The sequence below is a fragment of the Myotis lucifugus genome, unplaced genomic scaffold (genome assembly GCF_000147115.1).
Source record: "Myotis lucifugus unplaced genomic scaffold, Myoluc2.0 scaffold_1070, whole genome shotgun sequence".
NCBI lineage: Eukaryota > Metazoa > Chordata > Mammalia > Chiroptera > Vespertilionidae > Myotis > Myotis lucifugus.
The window spans coordinates 16,858-34,401 of NW_005872118.1; the positions used below are offsets into that span (position 1 = coordinate 16,858).

At 52.5% G+C, this 17,544-nt stretch overlaps 1 protein-coding gene across 1 annotated transcript in view; it reads right to left on the reverse strand.

The window, feature by feature from the left end:
- Positions 1-23: 23 nt before the first annotated feature.
- The window catches only part of LOC102426266 (protein Daple-like), a 33,725-nt gene continuing 16,204 nt past the window's right edge, over positions 24-17,544 (reverse strand). Inside the window, exons 9-17 of the mRNA XM_023747946.1 lie at positions 14,535-14,672; positions 12,815-13,225; positions 12,073-12,314; positions 9,029-9,172; positions 6,502-6,651; positions 6,255-6,291; positions 4,628-4,773; positions 1,929-2,018; positions 24-222 (exon numbers count right to left, since the gene is read on the reverse strand). Of these exons, the coding sequence (XP_023603714.1) occupies positions 24-222; positions 1,929-2,018; positions 4,628-4,773; positions 6,255-6,291; positions 6,502-6,651; positions 9,029-9,172; positions 12,073-12,314; positions 12,815-13,225; positions 14,535-14,672 (1,557 nt within the window). The remainder of the gene's footprint in view (positions 223-1,928; positions 2,019-4,627; positions 4,774-6,254; positions 6,292-6,501; positions 6,652-9,028; positions 9,173-12,072; positions 12,315-12,814; positions 13,226-14,534; positions 14,673-17,544) is intronic.

Here is a 17,544-nt window from a genome sequence, read left to right on the forward strand (position 1 = left end):
CTGCAGGTCTCTTGCTCTTCTGTTCACTTTGAGCAGCATGGGGTGGCCTGGAGGGGCTCCAGCTGAGATTGAAGAGGCTGAGAAGTACTGGGCAAGGCCTGGTTTGAGGACCCCAGCGGCCAGGAAGGCCTCTCTGAGGTTGACTTTGGTCGTTCTCTGGAACCCCCTTTCTTTAGTTTGATGAGTTTGAGTAAGAATTTGGCTCCAATCCAGTGCTTTTTCCTGTAAGAGGTAGGTTTTTAGGACACAGCCAACCCTCACTGCCCCTCCAGCAGGTGTCTGGGTGCCCTATGCGAGCTGGAATTTCCATCACCAGCCTGTAAAGGTGGTGGTTAATCTGGTTCAGAAAGCGGGTGCTCTTCACTGTCACCACGCTCACCCCACCTGGGGCTCAGGAGATGGCACACAATGTGCAGTTAATTCGCACAGACCCAGGGGTGGTAGAAGCCTTCATCGTACAGGAACCCACACTGGCCACTCGGGAGAACAGAATTTCAAACCCAGCTTTCAGCTCTTAATTACTGTGCCAAGTGCAGGAAGTGGTGCTATACTAACCTAATCATGCTGGTTGGCAAAATTCCACCAAAATGCCATTTTTAGAAAGAGTCAGGGACATCCTCACCTTCTGATAGAGTTAATAATACGTGAAATAGGCTGGCATATTCTGCCCACTCCTGGCACTGAGGAATCTGGGTGAGGGGAAGAGGGCAGGAGAGTGGACCCCTTCAAGTAAAAACAGTGAGCCCTGGATGAGTTACCCAGTGGTTGGAGCATCAGCCTGAGCACTGAAGGGTGGTGGGTTCCATCCCCCGTCAAGGGCACATACCTGGTTTGCAGGTTCGATCCCCGGCCCCGGTCGAGGTGTGTGCAGATGGAAACCAATTGATGGGTCTCTCTCATCTCTCTCTCTCTCTCTCTCTCTCTCTCTCTCTCTCTCTCTCCCCCCTCTCTCTTTCACTCTCTCTCTCTCTCTCCCTCCCACCGCTGTCACCTCACTCCCTCCCTTCTACTCTCTCTAAAAATCAATGGGAAAAATATCCTCAGATGAGGATTAGAAAAATAAGTAAATAAATTAAAACTGTGAATGTAAAAGGTAATTCATTCCAGCTAACAGGAAATGAAGCATTCTAATGTAACAGGGACCATAGCTAGGTTCTGGTCCTGGCTCTGCCACGAAACAGCACTGTGCTTACAGAAGCCACTCAATTTCCTCATCAGTGCCTCAATTTCCCTGTCAACAGAAGGGTCAGGCAGAGGTTCCGAAATTCTGTGGTTCTGTGATTTCTACAGAGAGGCCCTGCCGGATTCATGGTGTTTTAACCTCAAGGCTGGGCTGGGACAGGACAATGGGAAGGCCCAGCTCCTGGGCTCAGGCTCGGGCCCAGGGGGAGCCCTGTTGGATGGAGGCCGGCAGTCTCAGGGGTCAAATCGGCCCACCACCTGGGCTGCTGCTCTCTGGGGAAGGGAATGTGTTTGTGAACTTGCCCTCGGGTCAGGTCCAGTGAACCCAGAGGAATGGTGGTCAGAACAAAAGTTTCCTGTGCTTGAAGACAGGGGTGCTCGTCCAGCATCTGACCCAAGCTTCCATCCCAAAACAGAAACATGATTCTAGGTCCCGCAAACTTAAGACAAAGGCTGATATGCCTGCTTTAGTGGCTCTAAAAGCACAGACTCTGCCCTTAAACAGGCTCCTGGCCAGCTGGCATTCACCATCCCTCATAGGATAACCCTGAGTATGGAGGGTGGGACCGAAAGAAACTCTAAATTCTTTCCCTGCTGGGAGGGACCTGCACACAGGGACCTGCCATAGAGCAGAAGGTACAGGCCCAACAAACTGGCAACTGCTCTAGATGCTACAGCTTCCCCAGCTCATGAAAAAGCAAACTTTCTGTCCTGTGTGTAAGCCACTGATGCTTAAGTCAACTCACTTCTTTGGCGCTGGATCATGGAACTTGTGCTGAGCCATGCTTTTTTCTTCCAGTTTTTCATTTTGTCTCTGTAAGGCATTTAATTTGTCTCTAATAGAGGAGAGAGAAGAACAATCTGGTTTTTAAAATAAAACACATAAATTGACTCAACACCCCACCTAGGACCTGGCCCAGAAGGAGCCTGTGTGTTTCTGGGACTCAGACATCACGGTGCTCATGACCACCATGACCCCTGAGTTGGGAATATGGGATGGAAACATGTGACATGGGTCCAGGAGCCTAACTCATCAAGGAGACGGCTGAATACCTAGGGTCAGGCTGTGCGTCACATCAAGAGAGAGACCCGAACCACCTGAAACTCAAGCTGGGAAACCCCGAGGGTTCGGGCCAGGTCAGCTCAGGATGCTGGGCCCTCGGGTCAGACTCAGGGCTAGGCTAGCTCCTGCAGGTGCAGACCAAGGATAGCTTTAGTGGTGGGAGGGGTCTGCCCTCGCTGAGTTAGACAGGCATCAGGTTAAAAAGGTCAGTTTAGCAAAGTCAGACCTCCAACCTGGACCCACTCCAATGTTGGGCTTCTGCTAACACTTCTAGTGAAGCAAACTCAAAGCCTTTTGGGAGCCAGACAGAGAAGATAAGGAGCAAAGCAGCCTGGGAGGAACTGAGGGAGGAGTGGGGGCTGCAGCGAGGCTGAGCACTTGGTGCAACCTGGGACCCTACACGGGGCCTGCAAAGGAGCACCACTCTCCATGTGGTGGAGCTTCTGACTGCTTTTCCCAAAGGTTCCAGAAGCCCTGGCTCTGAAGCAAAATCTTTTAATTTCTAAATGTGGGAAGTCAGTTCACATTTTTAAAAACACAGAAAGGAGCCTCTTAAACCTTGGGCTGCCAGAGGGCACCCCCGCTCCTGGGAGAGGAAGCCTGGCTTTCCTGAAGCAGAAGACATGGCATGCTTTCCTGTTGTCTGTCTAGGAGCCATGCACGCAGTGCTCGCTATACAGCTCCACCCACTGGGCCGCTGGCTCCTGTCCTGTTCCTGCCTCTCTTCAACCATGTGGCCTTGACAGCTCAGACCCCGGCTTTCCCTGCTTGAAAATGAGTCCTAGGCATCCAGACAGCTGCTCAGGCTCCTTCAGTCAAGAAGGTGCCCAGGCCCCTCCTAATATGAGGGCTTTTCCCTGAGTTCACCGCATAGTGAGCACCCGTGAGAAGATTGCTTGCAAACCACTGGGTCCCTGGCCACAGACCTGATCTGCTCCCAGCACCCTCGGCTCGGCCTCTGTTCTTCTAGTCTGTGTTATTCTATTCCCATAGCTGTCCCCCAGCCCCGCAAACTCATGGCCCAGCTATCCCAGGGCTGGGGATGACTCTGCTTGGAGCAGGCTCAGGAAGCCTGCCCACTCCCTGGCCTCCTGCAGACACTTTCTAATGCAAAACCGTCATCAGATCATCCCCAGGGTACCAGGTCCCCACTCTTGTAGTTTGCACCTGCCCAACCTCTGCTGGTAATTTTTAGCAGCTGCGTTATAGAGAGCCCACTTCAGGCTACAAACTCTCACTTCTACCCTAAAAGTACAGTGCAGTTTCCCATGTCAGTCATCCTTGGTTTCCCATGTCAACCATCCTTGGTAGATGTTGAGTCCCCTGTAGATGAGCAGACGAATCCAGGAGAACAGTGAACAGCAGCATCACCCCGGGGATCTGGGACAGTACCCAGTGGTCACTGTGGCCATGTCCCTCTGTCCCACACTGGCCAGCCATTCCCGATCACAAGGAAGGACAGTCCCAACAGCACAGCACCGAGGGGTGAAGACCACCGTGGACCCACAAGATGCATCTCCGATGACTTGACTTCCAAACCACAAGGATTCCAGACCAAGGCTTTTCCTCCTGCCCTCATTTCTGGCAGCTTCCTAGGCCCTGTACACCAGCATCCTTAATCACCCACTTCCCAGTGAATCTGACTCATTAGCCAGGTATGGCAGTCTTCCACGGCTAAGTGCTGCCTCCTCCAGCTCCCCTCCTGCCACTCCCTGCACCTTCCCTGCGCCTAGAAAACTCGAAGCTCCACCTTCACGTTCCCCGGGCCCCCTCCAGTTCCCCACACACACAGGCTAGCTTTCTGCCCATCCGTGTCAGCAACAGAACTTCAACTCCCACCACCACGCTTCCTTCCATTTCCAGGAAGCTCCTCAACATCTGTTTGTGTGCACACAGCTCTGCTCACATCCCATCACCCCTACTGGTTCCTGGAGACCAGGTAACTGGTTCTGTGTATCTCACAGGGCCAGGACTGTCCACAAAGACAACGTGGGCAGAAGGAGGACAGCCACTGTGCACCAACAACCCACTCTGCAACCCATTCAGGGAAAAACCGACACAGAAAGGGCTCAGCCTGTGATCTGAAGTCCTTCCCTAGGAACCTCTCTTTACCACTGTTGTATTTTTCAAATTGACCTTGATCCCAAAAGCAGATTAAGAAGCGCCTGGCAGAGGGAAGTGTCTCTGTAAAGCCAACAAAGCCAACCACCCCTATTTGCAGAAATCTGGAACCATTCCCAGGAAAACGAGAAGGATGTGCTGGTAAGATGGTCTGTCCCCTTGCCTGGGACACGAATGCGCCCAGGGGGTTCTCTGCTGCCCAGAATGGCGCAGTCTAGTCACGGAGCTGTTGACAGGCATCCGTCAGCCCACACCCCTCACACGTACTGCCGCTGCTCCTCCTGGTGCTGGTCCTTGTACTCCACGTCCTCCTGGAGAAGCCTCTTGTTCTGCTCTTTCAACCTTTGGTTTTGGCTCTGCAGGTGACGGTTTTCTCCCTCCAAGTTGCCCTTGAGGCGGGAGAGCAGCTAAAACACAGATGGACAATGTCTCAAACACCACACGCTCCCGTGATTCCACTGCTGGGAATCTACTTCCAAAAGGAGAAAAAGGTCACATGCACAAAGATGGCCATTTTGGTATTATCTACGTCAGCTGGCATGACCAATATGGCCAATGCCATGGGGATGGCCAAGCCTTCTGTCACTGCACCGTCCAATCAGGCAGCCACAGGCCACGTGTGGCTGCTAAGCACTGAAAACGCAGCCAGTCTGAGCTGGGATGAGCCATAAGTGCAAAATATATAATAGGTTCTGAGGACTTAATAATGATTCCAAAATAATGTAAAATATCTCATTAATAAGCTGCCTGGTGCATGTGGCTTGGTTGAGTATCATTCCATGCACCAAGAAATCACCAGTGTAGTTCCTGATGAAGGCACATGCCTGGGTTGCTGGCTCCATTCCCAAGTAGAGGCCATGCAGGAGGCAGTTGATGGATGTTTCTCTCAAAAAGTCAGGAAAAACATATCATAAAAAAATCTCATTAATAAGCTTTAGGGGTTACATGTGATATTTTAGATATAAGGGTTCAATAAAATAGACCCTTAAATTAATCCAACCTGATTCCTTTTACTTTTTGAATATGGCTACTAGAAAGATGAGTATTACGTGTGGTGGCCTGCATTATATTCTTATTGCACATCTCTGCTCTAGGCAGGGTTGGCGTGCTTTTCCGGTAAAGAACGAGGTACTAAATATGTTAGGCTTTCCAGGCCGACAGTGGTCCTGTTGCAACTGTTCAACCCTGTTATTACAGCAGGAAAGGAGCCAGAGAAACAATGCACACGCATGGGTGTGGCTGTGTTTAAAAAAACAAACCAAAAATCTTAACTCATGGACACCAACATTTAAATTTCATGTCACTTTCACTTTCCCCCAAATATTATCCTGCTTTTGATTTTCCCCAGCCATTAAAAACTGTGAAAGCTACTCTTGGTTCTCAGCCATACACAAACAGGCGTGAAGCTGGACCTGAATTTTGGGCTGAGGGTGGCCAGCTCCTGCTCTAGAATATCATTGTGGTTGGTGTAGCAGGAAGTCCCAAGCTTTGGCTTCAGACAAACGGGGTTCCAACCCGCTACTTCAGAGGGACAAGGATGGGAACCCCAGCTCACAAGATCATTGTGAGAATTAAAAGAGATGACACAGAGAGCAGAGTGCTCAGCCGAGAGGACGGAGATACAACGGTACTTGGCTGTTTCCATGCACTGCCCCGACCCTGCAAAAAGCAAAGATCAGGTGAAAGGTGTTCTGTAGCACACCCCTGCCAGTCCTGGTGTTCATCCCAGTCAACTGCCTCTGGCTTTCTCTCTGCCTCTGTGTGACATTCACACCCACCCTTTGAGCAGAGATGCCAATGAGGACCCATTCCCACCTGGTGGAGCCCAAGGCGTCAGCCCAGGGAACAGGCCCACCCAGGGTCCTGGGGCCTCCAGCTCTGGCCTCACCTGGCAGTGGTTGCCCAGCTCGGTCAGCGAGATGTCCCTGCTCTGGAGCTCCTCCCTGAGCCAGTTGCACTGGTCCTGCCAGCAGTTCACCTCCAGCTGGGTGTCCTGCAGGGAGGTCTGCAGCTTCTTGCTGTGCACCTGCAGCTCCTCCTGCTGCCCCTTCAGCCCCTTATACCGGGCCTGCCAGCAGTTCTTCTCCAGCTGCATTTCATTCAGGGATGTTTGAAGCTCGTTGTTGTAGATCTGCAGCTCTTCCTGCTCCTTCCTCAGCCAGTCGCACTGGGCCTGCCAGCAGTTCACCTGCAGCTGGGTGTCACTCAGGGAGGTCTGCAGCTTCTTGCTGTGCCTCTGCAGCTCCTCCTGCTCCCTCTTCAGCTGCTGGTGCAGGGAATTGGCCCTGGGGGTGGAGAGACACAGGGCCCAGGGCTGAGGCACACTCCCAGGCTCTGTCCCAGTTGTGCAACCTTAATCAAAACAGCAACCTCTCTGGCCCTCAGATTTTTCATGTGTTAATGAAGGGTTGAACAAAATCAGCGGTTTTCAAACTGTGTTCATTGGGGTTCTAGGAGGCTACCCCAGCTGCCCCACTGCGGGCTGGGAGAGACAGGACAGGTAGGCTCGGACACCATTACAACAGAGCATCCCTGTAAAAGTTCTTTCTATGTGAGGCTTTGGCACATCTGCCTACTTAGAAAAAGAGTTCTTTGATTGAGACACTTAAACACAGAATCAGAACATTTCTGCTCTAAGACTCTATGTCTATATCCAGCTCTTCTCCCCAATTTCAAACCCCTTTCTAATTTCAACTACTGAGATAAATAAAATAGGAGATTCTGGAGTGTTACCTAAATCCACGAAATTATCATCATCATCATCATTACCGAACTGGGATTCCTGGGGAAGATTTATACCAAAAAGCTCATATGACCAGAGGCTCATGGACTCAATTTGAACACAGGTGTGTGAAATTTGGCCCACACAGCTTTTTAAAAAAATTTTAACATTTACTTATTTTATTTCATTTTAAAATTTACAGTGTGTGCGGTTTTATTAATTCAAGTCTCTCCAATAAAGTCAACTAAAATAACATAAAGAAAGGAAACAGAACAAGATAAAAAGATTCTCTGTTGTGGTTCTGTAAGTACTTGCTGGTTTAGGTTTAAGGGCCCCTGGCTTCAGACATGTTTCCAGGTCCTCCCACTCAGCGGTTCTCAACCTGTGGATTGGGACCCTTTCACAGGGGTCGTCTAATATCATCGGAAACACTCATATAGCATGTCCCAAAATTCACGCAAGATTTGCAATTGAATTGAGTTGCATATCTTGCGTGAATTTTGGGACACCCGATATAATTACATATTGTTTTTGTGATTAATCACTATGCTTTAATTATGTTCAATTTGTAACAATGGAATTGGGGTCACCACAACATGAGGAACTGTATTAAAGGATCATGGCATTAGGAAGGTTGAGAACCACTGCTCCTGTTCCTCTGTCCTGCCTATATAAAGCAGATATTTTTGAAAAACAAACACAACAAAAAAATAATTATTGTACCAGCATTCCAAAATTTTGTTTCCCATCAACATTCAGATATCTTCTTCTCAGAAAAAAAAAAAAAAAGCATAAAGAAGGATGACCTGGCAGCCTGGCCTGCCTCCCAACTGACAGCCTCTAGCTGGGTGTATTCTCCACCAGGACCTGGTCTATTGCTGACTCTCCTTCCCCACCTGCTGGACCTGCCTGGCCACTGCAGGCAGCTGAGTTTACAGCCCCACAGCACATGTTAAATCAGGGCTGTGGGAAGGAAGACTTCATGTGCTCAGGCCTCTGGGTTGAGGCAAGACCTGGATTTGAATCCTGCCTGTGCCACTAACTAGGAGCATTGACATTGAACAAGTTGTTTAATCTCCCTGAGCCTGTTTTCTCCTCTGTTGCTGTGGATTTTTTAAAGGATAACAATAGCTCAATCAATTATGATTTGCAGTATAATGTGAATACTGAACCTGTTCCCACCGGTTCTTGGGAGTCTCTGGTCACATTGTGTCAGCTGATCAAGACACAGAGACGCCTCCTGTAATACACTCAGGGCCAAAAGCACCATACCTGGGTCCAAATGACCCTTGAGTGTCACTCGTATATTCCCCGTAAGGCCCAGCGCAGCCTTGCACTAGACAGCACTTCAGCACTCCATTTGGGAGCCATTTCAAACAGCGAAATCATCACCAAAATGCACACAAAAATGAATACCATGGCACTCAATGGCCCATGAAGGGGAGGATGGTAGGTGAGAGCTGAAAAAAGGCTGGGGTCAAAGGCCTTGTTCAACCTCAGCTGCAAATGTGCACATCAGGCGACTCCAGTATCTCCCACTCTGGGCTCGTCCATGACAGGCCACAGGCACTGAAATGGGGGTCACCAGTACATTTCAGCCAGGAGGTGATTTCACAAATGGGAATGCGTGAATGCTGAGGACCGAGCCTCCCTCCTGCTGGTGTTAGAGGATGCAGGAGGATGCAGGTGCCCCTGCCCGACAGTCATCAGCATCATAACTGTGGGAGGGGAGGTTGTCCAAACCTAGACAATGCCCCATCCCAGCTTCCAGCCACCAGCTGGAGTCCCCTTTACCTCGTTACCCACCAGCTGCGTCCAGGGCAGGGTTGGTAAAAATGCACCATCACCAGGGGTCTCACTTGAGCTCAGCTCAGCGGGTGCTGAGTGAGTGGGTCAGACTGACATCCCAGCAGAGGCGCTGCAGGGGGCCTGGCGGTTACCTGTCCAGCTCTCGCTGCAGCCTCTGGTTCTCCTCGGCGGCCATGGCGCTCGTCCTCTGCTCCTGCTGCAGAGCCTCCCGCGTGGTGGTCAAGAGTGTCCCCAGCTGCTCCAGCGCCGCCTTATGTTGGAGCTGGTCCTTGTATCTGTTGAAGGAAAACACACCCACTAGGAATGGGCACCCAGGGAGACCTCAAAGCCTGGGTGAGCACCTTTTCTCTGCAGAGCTGAGGGAGAGGGTGGTGGGCAGGGGACAGGGCTGGATGGAGAGAAGGAACAGACACTGGGCCAGCTCGGGGTGGTCTCCTTCAGCCCAGGAGCCAAGTACCCCTCCTCCCACCCAAGGTGTCTCCATGGTCCCTTCCATCCCTGTCAAAACAGCCTCCCTCCTTCATCCCACTGGGAACAAAACCACTGTTTTCTGAACTCCACACGCTTCTCAAAGAAACCACAACACATACAGGGGAATTCCACCGCCCATAACAGCTGATTCCCCTCACCGGGCCCTGGGTGAGCCCTCCGCCCCAGCTCAGGAACACAACTCTTCCTGCTCTGAGCCAGGCAGCCTGGGGGCCAGAGGCTTGCCTGGTGGGTCCCAAGCAGTCACGAGGGGCAGCTGCACACCCTGCTCCTCAAGGCAACCCCAGTCCAGCCTTTGCCCTCGCCCTCGCCCTCAGCTCGGGCTTTTATTTCCTTCCTGTCTCAGTCTGCAGAGTCTGCAGAGGGTCCCGCACAGCCTCTCTGGAGGGCAGCAGAGCACAAGAGGGAGCCCCTGACCAGTCTCAGGCTGTTCCTCCTCCTGCAGGAACCTTCCCTGTTCAGGGTGACTCGGGTGGACCCCCTAGGTCCAAGGTGGAGACTGAGTCATCACCTTTCAATCTTCCCCAGGCAGGCAAATGCCTTTCCAGACCTCCTTCCTGAGGTGTCCACACCCAGAGACAGGCTGACAGAGACCACCCAGGTTCCATGGTTTCAGCCCCTGCCCTCAGCACTCAATCCTCACCCGCCCCTCCTCCCCCGACCCCATATCAGCTGTACTTGTAACCTCTGCCTGGAGCCAAGACCTGTGGGGACTCAAACTCAGACACCTGCTCGGGTGGCTGTGGGAAGACAAACATTCCTTCCTGTGGCCTTTAGCCATGGGTGGAGACTGCCAGGACAGGACGTGGGATGAGGAAGGTGGGGGTGGGGGCTCTGCTGGGCTTTCAGGGCGGTGATCTTTCTCATCCAGGTTTGAGAAACAGGGCCACGGACCATTAGGGTCCCCACATCCTGCTTCCCTGTTGTGTCTTGGAAAAGCACAGGGTCAAGCATATCGCAACCATTAGTAACCAGCCTACTGCAGGGCAGAAACTGGGAGTCTTACTCCCCACTGAATCCCTGGTACTAGGCTTGACACCCAGTGCATTTGCGCCAGGGGAATGAAGGAGCGAGTGTCCCAGTCAAGTGTCAGGTGAAATGAATACAGACCCCCCAGCCTGTGTTTCAGGCACCTCCAGCTCCAACCTGTAGTCTTGCTGCAGACACACCAAGGGCCTCCTGCTATCTGTCCAACCAGCAAAAACCACTGAATCACACAGGCGGTCCACCAAGCAAGGAGTCATAGGCAGAACAATGAACTCCTCCCTCAGAGCAGTCAAATGCCACCTGCACAAACCTTCCCATGTCAACAGACAAAAGAATATATCCACACGGTTATCATAGGGCATTGAGGGTAAGGCCCGCAGCGCCTGGTGCGGGGTGGGCACCACAGGAGGCTCCCATCAGTAGTCAGCTGGGTGCATTCCCACCATGTTAGACAGCACCAGGCGCCCAGTGGGTGCTCACTAAGAGTGTAGTGAACACAGGATGGGTGCGGAGGAGACAGAGAAGGAGATGCCAAGAGGCAGAAGATACTCATTCTGGCGGGAAGAAACGAGAGTCTTATAGGAGCAGACGTCTCGGCACCCCCGAAGGAAGGGAATCTGGGTGGAGAAAGGGGTGGAAGGCTCTGGAGAGAGTCCACATACAGCACTGGGTGAGTGCGTAAATGAACATCATTGCCCCCAAGTTCATGCAGCAGCAGGCGCCCTCCACAGGCTCTGCAGGCTCAGCGCTCTCCCTGGTCCCTGTGATGCCAAATCCCTGCACCTCACCTGCTCCTAGGGAAGCCCCAGCCTTTGCCTGGCATCTGCTGAGACAGAGGCAAGGGAAGTACTCAGCAGGGACAACTCACAAGCACAGAAGGTGGACAGCTCCCTCCTGTGCTGCTCCAAGTGTGGGAGAGCCTCTCTTTATTGCATCTCTCCTCCCCTCCCCCCCACCTTGGAGTCCTCTGTACATCTCACTTCCCCCAGGCTCTGAGTCCCGCTGTACCTCCCGGGGCCATTCTAATCAGGGATCTGCTGGGCAGGAGTTTGGCCGAAGTTGGGTGACTACATGCACACAAAGCCCTGATTTGGCAAAAGCCCAAAGTTAAGATTTATGCATTTAAGGTACATCAATTTTACTTTAAAAAAAAAAAAGGTGTATGAAGAGTCAGAGGTAAAGGTGACATGAGAATGGCCGAGTATTGGTAATGCTGCTGCAGGTGAGGGGAATACCGGGTTTTCACTATACTATTCTGTACACGTCCATATATTCAAAAGTTTCCAAAATTAAAAGTAAAAAAAGAAATTCAGAAGCCCAGACTTTGAGACATACAGGGAAAAGGCCTGGGGAGCTCGGTAAGGCACGCCCCTGAACATCAGCAGCTGTGGTGACTTCCCGTCCTTGTCCTTGGTTTGGAGAGAAAAGGAAGAGGGGGTAGGAATGCCCAGGGGAGCTGGGTCCCCAATGCTGACACCTGGTTTCCCTGAGCCTGGATTAGTGGGCACACCCTTCTCCCCTGGGGGACCCTCCTGCCCCTCAGTCTCCAGCCGCACCAACTCCACATCGCTGAGGGAGATGGTGGATTTACTTCTCTTCACTGTGAAGCAGCGGGACCAGAGGAAACATGAGGGAACAGAGTGAAGGGGGGACAGGAGCCCGGGGAGCCGGTCAGGCACCCCCAGCCGCAGGCACCCACCTGTCACTGAGCACCTTGCTCTCCAGCTCCAGGGTCCGTCGCAGCAGTGTCTTCTGGTGGCTGTTCTCATCCATGAGGGCCTCATGTTCCCCAGACAGGTGCTCATGGAGCTCGCCCAGGCACGCGTGTTCCCGCTGCAGGGCCTCGTGGGCTGCTGCCAGTTGCTGGTGCTGGAGCTGCGTGTTCTTCTCTATGAGCGCAGTGAGCGAGGCGCTCTGGGGGCTCAGAGTGGAATTTTCCACCTTCCAGGAGGGAGAAGGGGATGATCCTCACCAGGTTCAGGCCCAGGGGGACCACAAACTCCGGATCCCTGGATCCCCACATCCTCCCACACAGGGAAGGGCCAAGAGAAGGTCAAGTTTTGACACAAAAATAGCAGGACCCTCGGGACTGGCAAAACCCAGCCGTGCTGAGGACAGTTCTACCTGCACTCAAGGAACTGCTCTGGGAAGGCCCATGGCAGAAACAGACTGTCACATGGGCCTAAGCTTAGTCCTGGGCACCTGTCTACACATGTGACTTTTCTTGAGCAATTTATGCCCTTTCTCTGGATAACCTCCTTGGGTACCCTCTCTGACCACTTTGAAAAGTACATGGAAATTCAGTAAGGACATAGAGAACCTGAACAGCAATACCAACGCAATTAACCAATATTTTCACAACACCCATCCAACCGCATTCAAACCACCAGAGAGTTGACCAGGGAGGAATGCGTCCTAACGCATTCTGAGGCCAGAATTACCCTGCTGTCCAGCTGCATGTCCCGCTCCAGACCCTCAGGCTGCAGGGTGTCCAGAGACGTCTGCAGTCTCTGGTTCTCCAGCAACAGGTCCTGGCTTTCCCGCTCCAGGGCGTGGACCCTTTCGGGGGCCGTCGTCAGGGCGCTGACCTCCATGGCCAGCTTCTCATTCTCCTCCTGCAGCCGATGCAGCTCCTGCTCCAGCTCCTGCGCCCGTGCCGCCTGCTCCTTCACCTGCTCCAGATCCTGGTGCAGCTGCTGCCGCTCCCACTCCAGCTTGCTGACTCTGCTGCTGGTCTCCATCACTGTCTGGTGGAGGACTTTGTTCTCATTCTCGATGTCCTGCAAGCAGGCCTCACTGCTGGCCTGTGAACTCTCCCGTAGCGAAAGCACCACTTGTTCAAGATCCTTGATCTGCAGGAAAACACAATGGAAAGGACACAGGCGTGATTTCATCCAAACTGGGAGCCCAAAGTGTAGGCCTGGAATGTTCATCTCATCATGGACCCAAAGGACGTCCTAACGTTTCCCAAAGGCCTGATATGGACACAAGGTGAAGGGCATGGAGATCCCCACCCAGACAGTTCAAGTCTAAACACTTTCACAGAAGCCAGATGACTTAGAAACAGAAACCGCATCTTCTCTTAAAACAATGAAAGTGATTTCCTTTTGCTTTTTACCCTGGTCCACAGTGGCCCGAGAGCTGACTGCCCACCCCTGTGGCCGCTCCTCACACCACTCTCCCCTGCAGGCATTGCACATGAACTTCCCTCTGCTGTGAATGCTCACCTGCCTCCACCCCCAGCCTCCAGCTTCTCTGGCTCCTTCTCATCATCCAGGGCTCAGTGTAATTGACTGCACCGCAGGGAAGCCCTGCACCACGATTCTAAATGTCCTGCACCTAATAAGACTCTCCCTGGACCCACGTATATTCCCTCAATAGCACAGGTCTGAAGACACCTGGCTTGTCACCTATCATTCAACCTGCTAGACTGGAAGGTGTATCAGGGGAGGGTGGATGCATGTCTCTTATGTATACACAGCACCACCCCAAGCCCCCTTTTTTGCTCTATTGAGGCTGAAGAACTCAAGTACCTGATACCCAGCCTCCCTTGCAGCTAGGGTTAGTCATGTGTCAGGTGTGGCCAATGAGATGTCCACAGAGGATCCCAGGAGGCCTTCCCTCTGTCTCTTCACCCTCCACATTCTTCCTGCCCACTTCTTGGCGAGGTACAACAGCCACGGCCAAGATTGGCAGAGCAGGAAGGGAGAAGCCTGGTTTCTGGGTGGTGTCCCTGAGCCGCTGCCCCAGCACTGGGCTGCCTACCCTGGGACTTCCTGTAGTGTGAGGCAGATCAACCCTGGAGGTTCTCCAGAGCTCTGAGCGTGAAGCTGGACATTTGAAGGGGGATCTTTGTCCTGTGGGCTGTCCCATGTGCTGCAGGACATTTAGCAGCATCCTGGCCTCTCCCACCACAGCCAGCAGCACCTCCCCTCTCCTCCCCCAAGTCATGACGATCAAAAACAAGATTGCCAGTGTCCCTGGGGGCAATATCTGCCCCCCCTCCTGCCCTGCTGTGGCTGGAATTGTTGGTCTGACTGCAGCTGACAAGGAAACTGGTAACCCGGGAATCACTGCTGGATTCCCAGGACATCCTATGATCCTGGACTCTCCCTCTTGTAGGCAGGAGTGTCAGGGGAGGCATGGCGCTGGAGGGCCTACCTCCTGGGCTTTCTCAGCCTTCAGGGTCTCTATGTCACGGAGCAGCTCTTCTCTCTCCTCCAGCAGCTCCTCACTGAGGATCTCCAGATCCTGGTTGGTCTGCTTTTCTCTTTCCATCTGGACTCGCAAGTCTTCAATCTGTTGAGCCAAAGACCGAGCCCATGCAAAAGTCCGTTTCAGGGAGTGAACTGTGTTTTAAAGCAAACCTGAAACCTGTGAGCCCCACAGAACACTTTATGAAGTATAGTAACCTCCATCTTGGGTAAAAACTGCTGTTTAAAACTTTAACCCTGCTACTCTGTAAACGTTTGCTTGCTTAAATAATAGGGAAATAAGACTACTCCCCACTCCAGAGAGGACATAAACTCTGCCCCAGACAGAGTTGTCAGTGCTGGCACCTGGCCAGGCCTTGAGATATGGTCTCATGGCCCTGTCCGAGCAAACAGGACTTTTTCTCAGAAGGTCCTGAAGTCTCATTCTAAATTTGGAAAACAAAGAGCTGAAAAACATATAAGTTGAAAAGACTTCCACCATATTGGGCTCCAGAATTTGAGAATCAAGAGTTCCTCTGGGCCCGCTAGGGCTAGCAAAAATGAATAAGACTCCAAATAAATTTGGCTTATTGATTAAGGCTTCTTCTGATTTACTGCAGAACAGGAAGGGAGAAGCCTGGGACCTCAGTGGCATCCCTGAGCCCCTGACCCAGCACTGGGAGGCCTACCCTGGGACTTGTTGTACTGTGAGGTGGATCAACCCTGGAGGTTGCCAGGGTTCTCAGTGATGCTGGACATTTCAAGTGGGATGTTTCTTTGTCCTGCAGGCTGTCCCGTGTGCAGCAGGACATTTTCAGCATCCTGGCCTCTCCCACCACAGCCAGGAGCACCTCCCCTCTCCTCCCCCAAGTCATGACAATCAAAAACAAGATTGCCAGTGTCCCTGGGGGCAATAACTGTCCCTGGCCCCTCCCCCTTTCCGTGGCTGTAATTGCTGGTCTGACTGCAGCTGATGAGGAAACTGGTAACCCGGGAATCACTGCTGGATTCCCAGGACATCCTATGATCCTGGACTCTCCGTCTTGCAGGCAGGGGTGCCAGAGGAGGCATGGGCACTGGAGGGCCTACCTCCTGGGCTCTCTCAGCCTTCAGGGTCTCTATGTTACAGAGCAGCTGTTCTCTCTCCTCCATCAGCTCCTCACAGAGAGTCTCCAGATCCTGGTTGGTCTGCTTTTCTCTTTCCATCTGGACTCGCAAGTCTTCAATCTGCAGAGCCAAAGACCCAGCCCATGCAAAAGTCCGTTTCAGGGAGTGAACTGTGTTTTAAAGCAAACCCGAAACCTGTGAGCCCCACAGAACACTTTATGAAGTATAGTAACCTCCATCTTGGGTAAAAACTGCTGTTTAAAACTTTAACCCTGCTACTCTGTAAACGTTTGCTTGCTTAAATAATAGGGAAATAAGACTACTCCCCACTCCAGAGAGGACATAAACTCTGCCCCAGACAGAGTTGTCAGTGCTGGCACCTGGCCAGGCCTTGAGATATGGTCTCACGGCCCTGTCCCAGCAAACAGGACTTTTTCTCAGAAGGTCCTGAAGTCTCATTCCAAATTTGGAAAACAAAGAGCTGAAAAACATATAAGTTGAAAAGACTTCCACCATATTGGGCTCCAGAATTTGAGAAGCAAGATTTCCTCTGGGCCCGCTAGGGCTAGCAAAAATGAATAGGACTCCAAATAAATTTGGCTTATTGATTAAGGCTTCTTCTGATTTACTGCAGAACAGTAAGGGAGAAGCCTGGGACCTCAGTGGCATCCCTGAGCCCCTGACCCAGCACTGGGAGGCCTACCCTGGGACTTGTTGTACTGTGAGGTGGATCAACCCTGGAGGTTGCCAGGGTTCTCAGTGATGCTGGACATTTCAAGTGGGATGTTTCTTTGTCCTGCAGGCTGTCCCGTGTGCAGCAGGACATTTTCAGCATCCTGGCCTCTCCCACCACAGCCAGGAGCACCTCCCCTCTCCTCCCCCAAGTCATGACAATCAAAAACAAGATTGCCAGTGTCCCTGGGGGCAATAACTGTCCCTGGCCCCTCCCCCTTTCCGTGGCTGTAATTGCTGGTCTGACTGCAGCTGATGAGGAAACTGGTAACCCGGGAATCACTGCTGGATTCCCAGGACATCCTATGATCCTGGACTCTCCGTCTTGCAGGCCGGGGAGCCAGGGGAGGCATGGGGCTGGAGGGCCTACCTCCTGGGCTCTCTCAGCCTTCAGGGTCTCTATGTCACAGAGCAGCTGTTCTCTCTCCTCCATCAGCTCCTCACTGAGGATCTCCAGATCCTGGCTGGTCTGCTTTTCTCTTTCCATCTGGACTCGCAAGTCTTCAATCTGCGGAGCCAAAGACCCAGCCCATGCAAAAGTCCGTTTCAGGGAGTGAACTGTGTTTTAAAGCAAACCCAAAACCTGTCAGCCCCACGGAACACTTTATAAGACCTTTTAACAAGGGAAAACCTTCCGTCCCACTTCTTGGGGAAGTACTTCAGCCACTGCCAAGACTGCAGAGCAGGAAGGGAGAAGCCTGGCTCCTGGGTGGCATCCCTGAGCTGCTGCCCAGGTCAGGCCTAGTTGCACAGTGAGCTCCCCACACCCAGACCATCACCTCTCAGCCCATGGTGTGTACTTCCAGCTCATGGTAGAGAAAAAGGCCATGGACACCAATCGGTCAGCTTCCCTCCCAGCTTTCCACTGCTCACTCTCAATGCTTCCATCTTAGGCCGTGTCCACTACTGTCCTGAGGGTCAGGCCACATTCCAGGGGCCAGCAGCCACCACTGGATGTCCTACCGGGCTTCACCCAGTTGGTGACATTCCTATTCATCCAGCTGCTCTGAGGGGTCCTCCGCCATCTCTCTCCCTCCTCTCCCCTCCAAGTAAATGGACCACCAAAGACTGTCCTCGTTCCCCATGTGGCTCCCCCTCCACACCCCACTGCTGCCCAGGCCAGACCCTCTCCGTCCTGC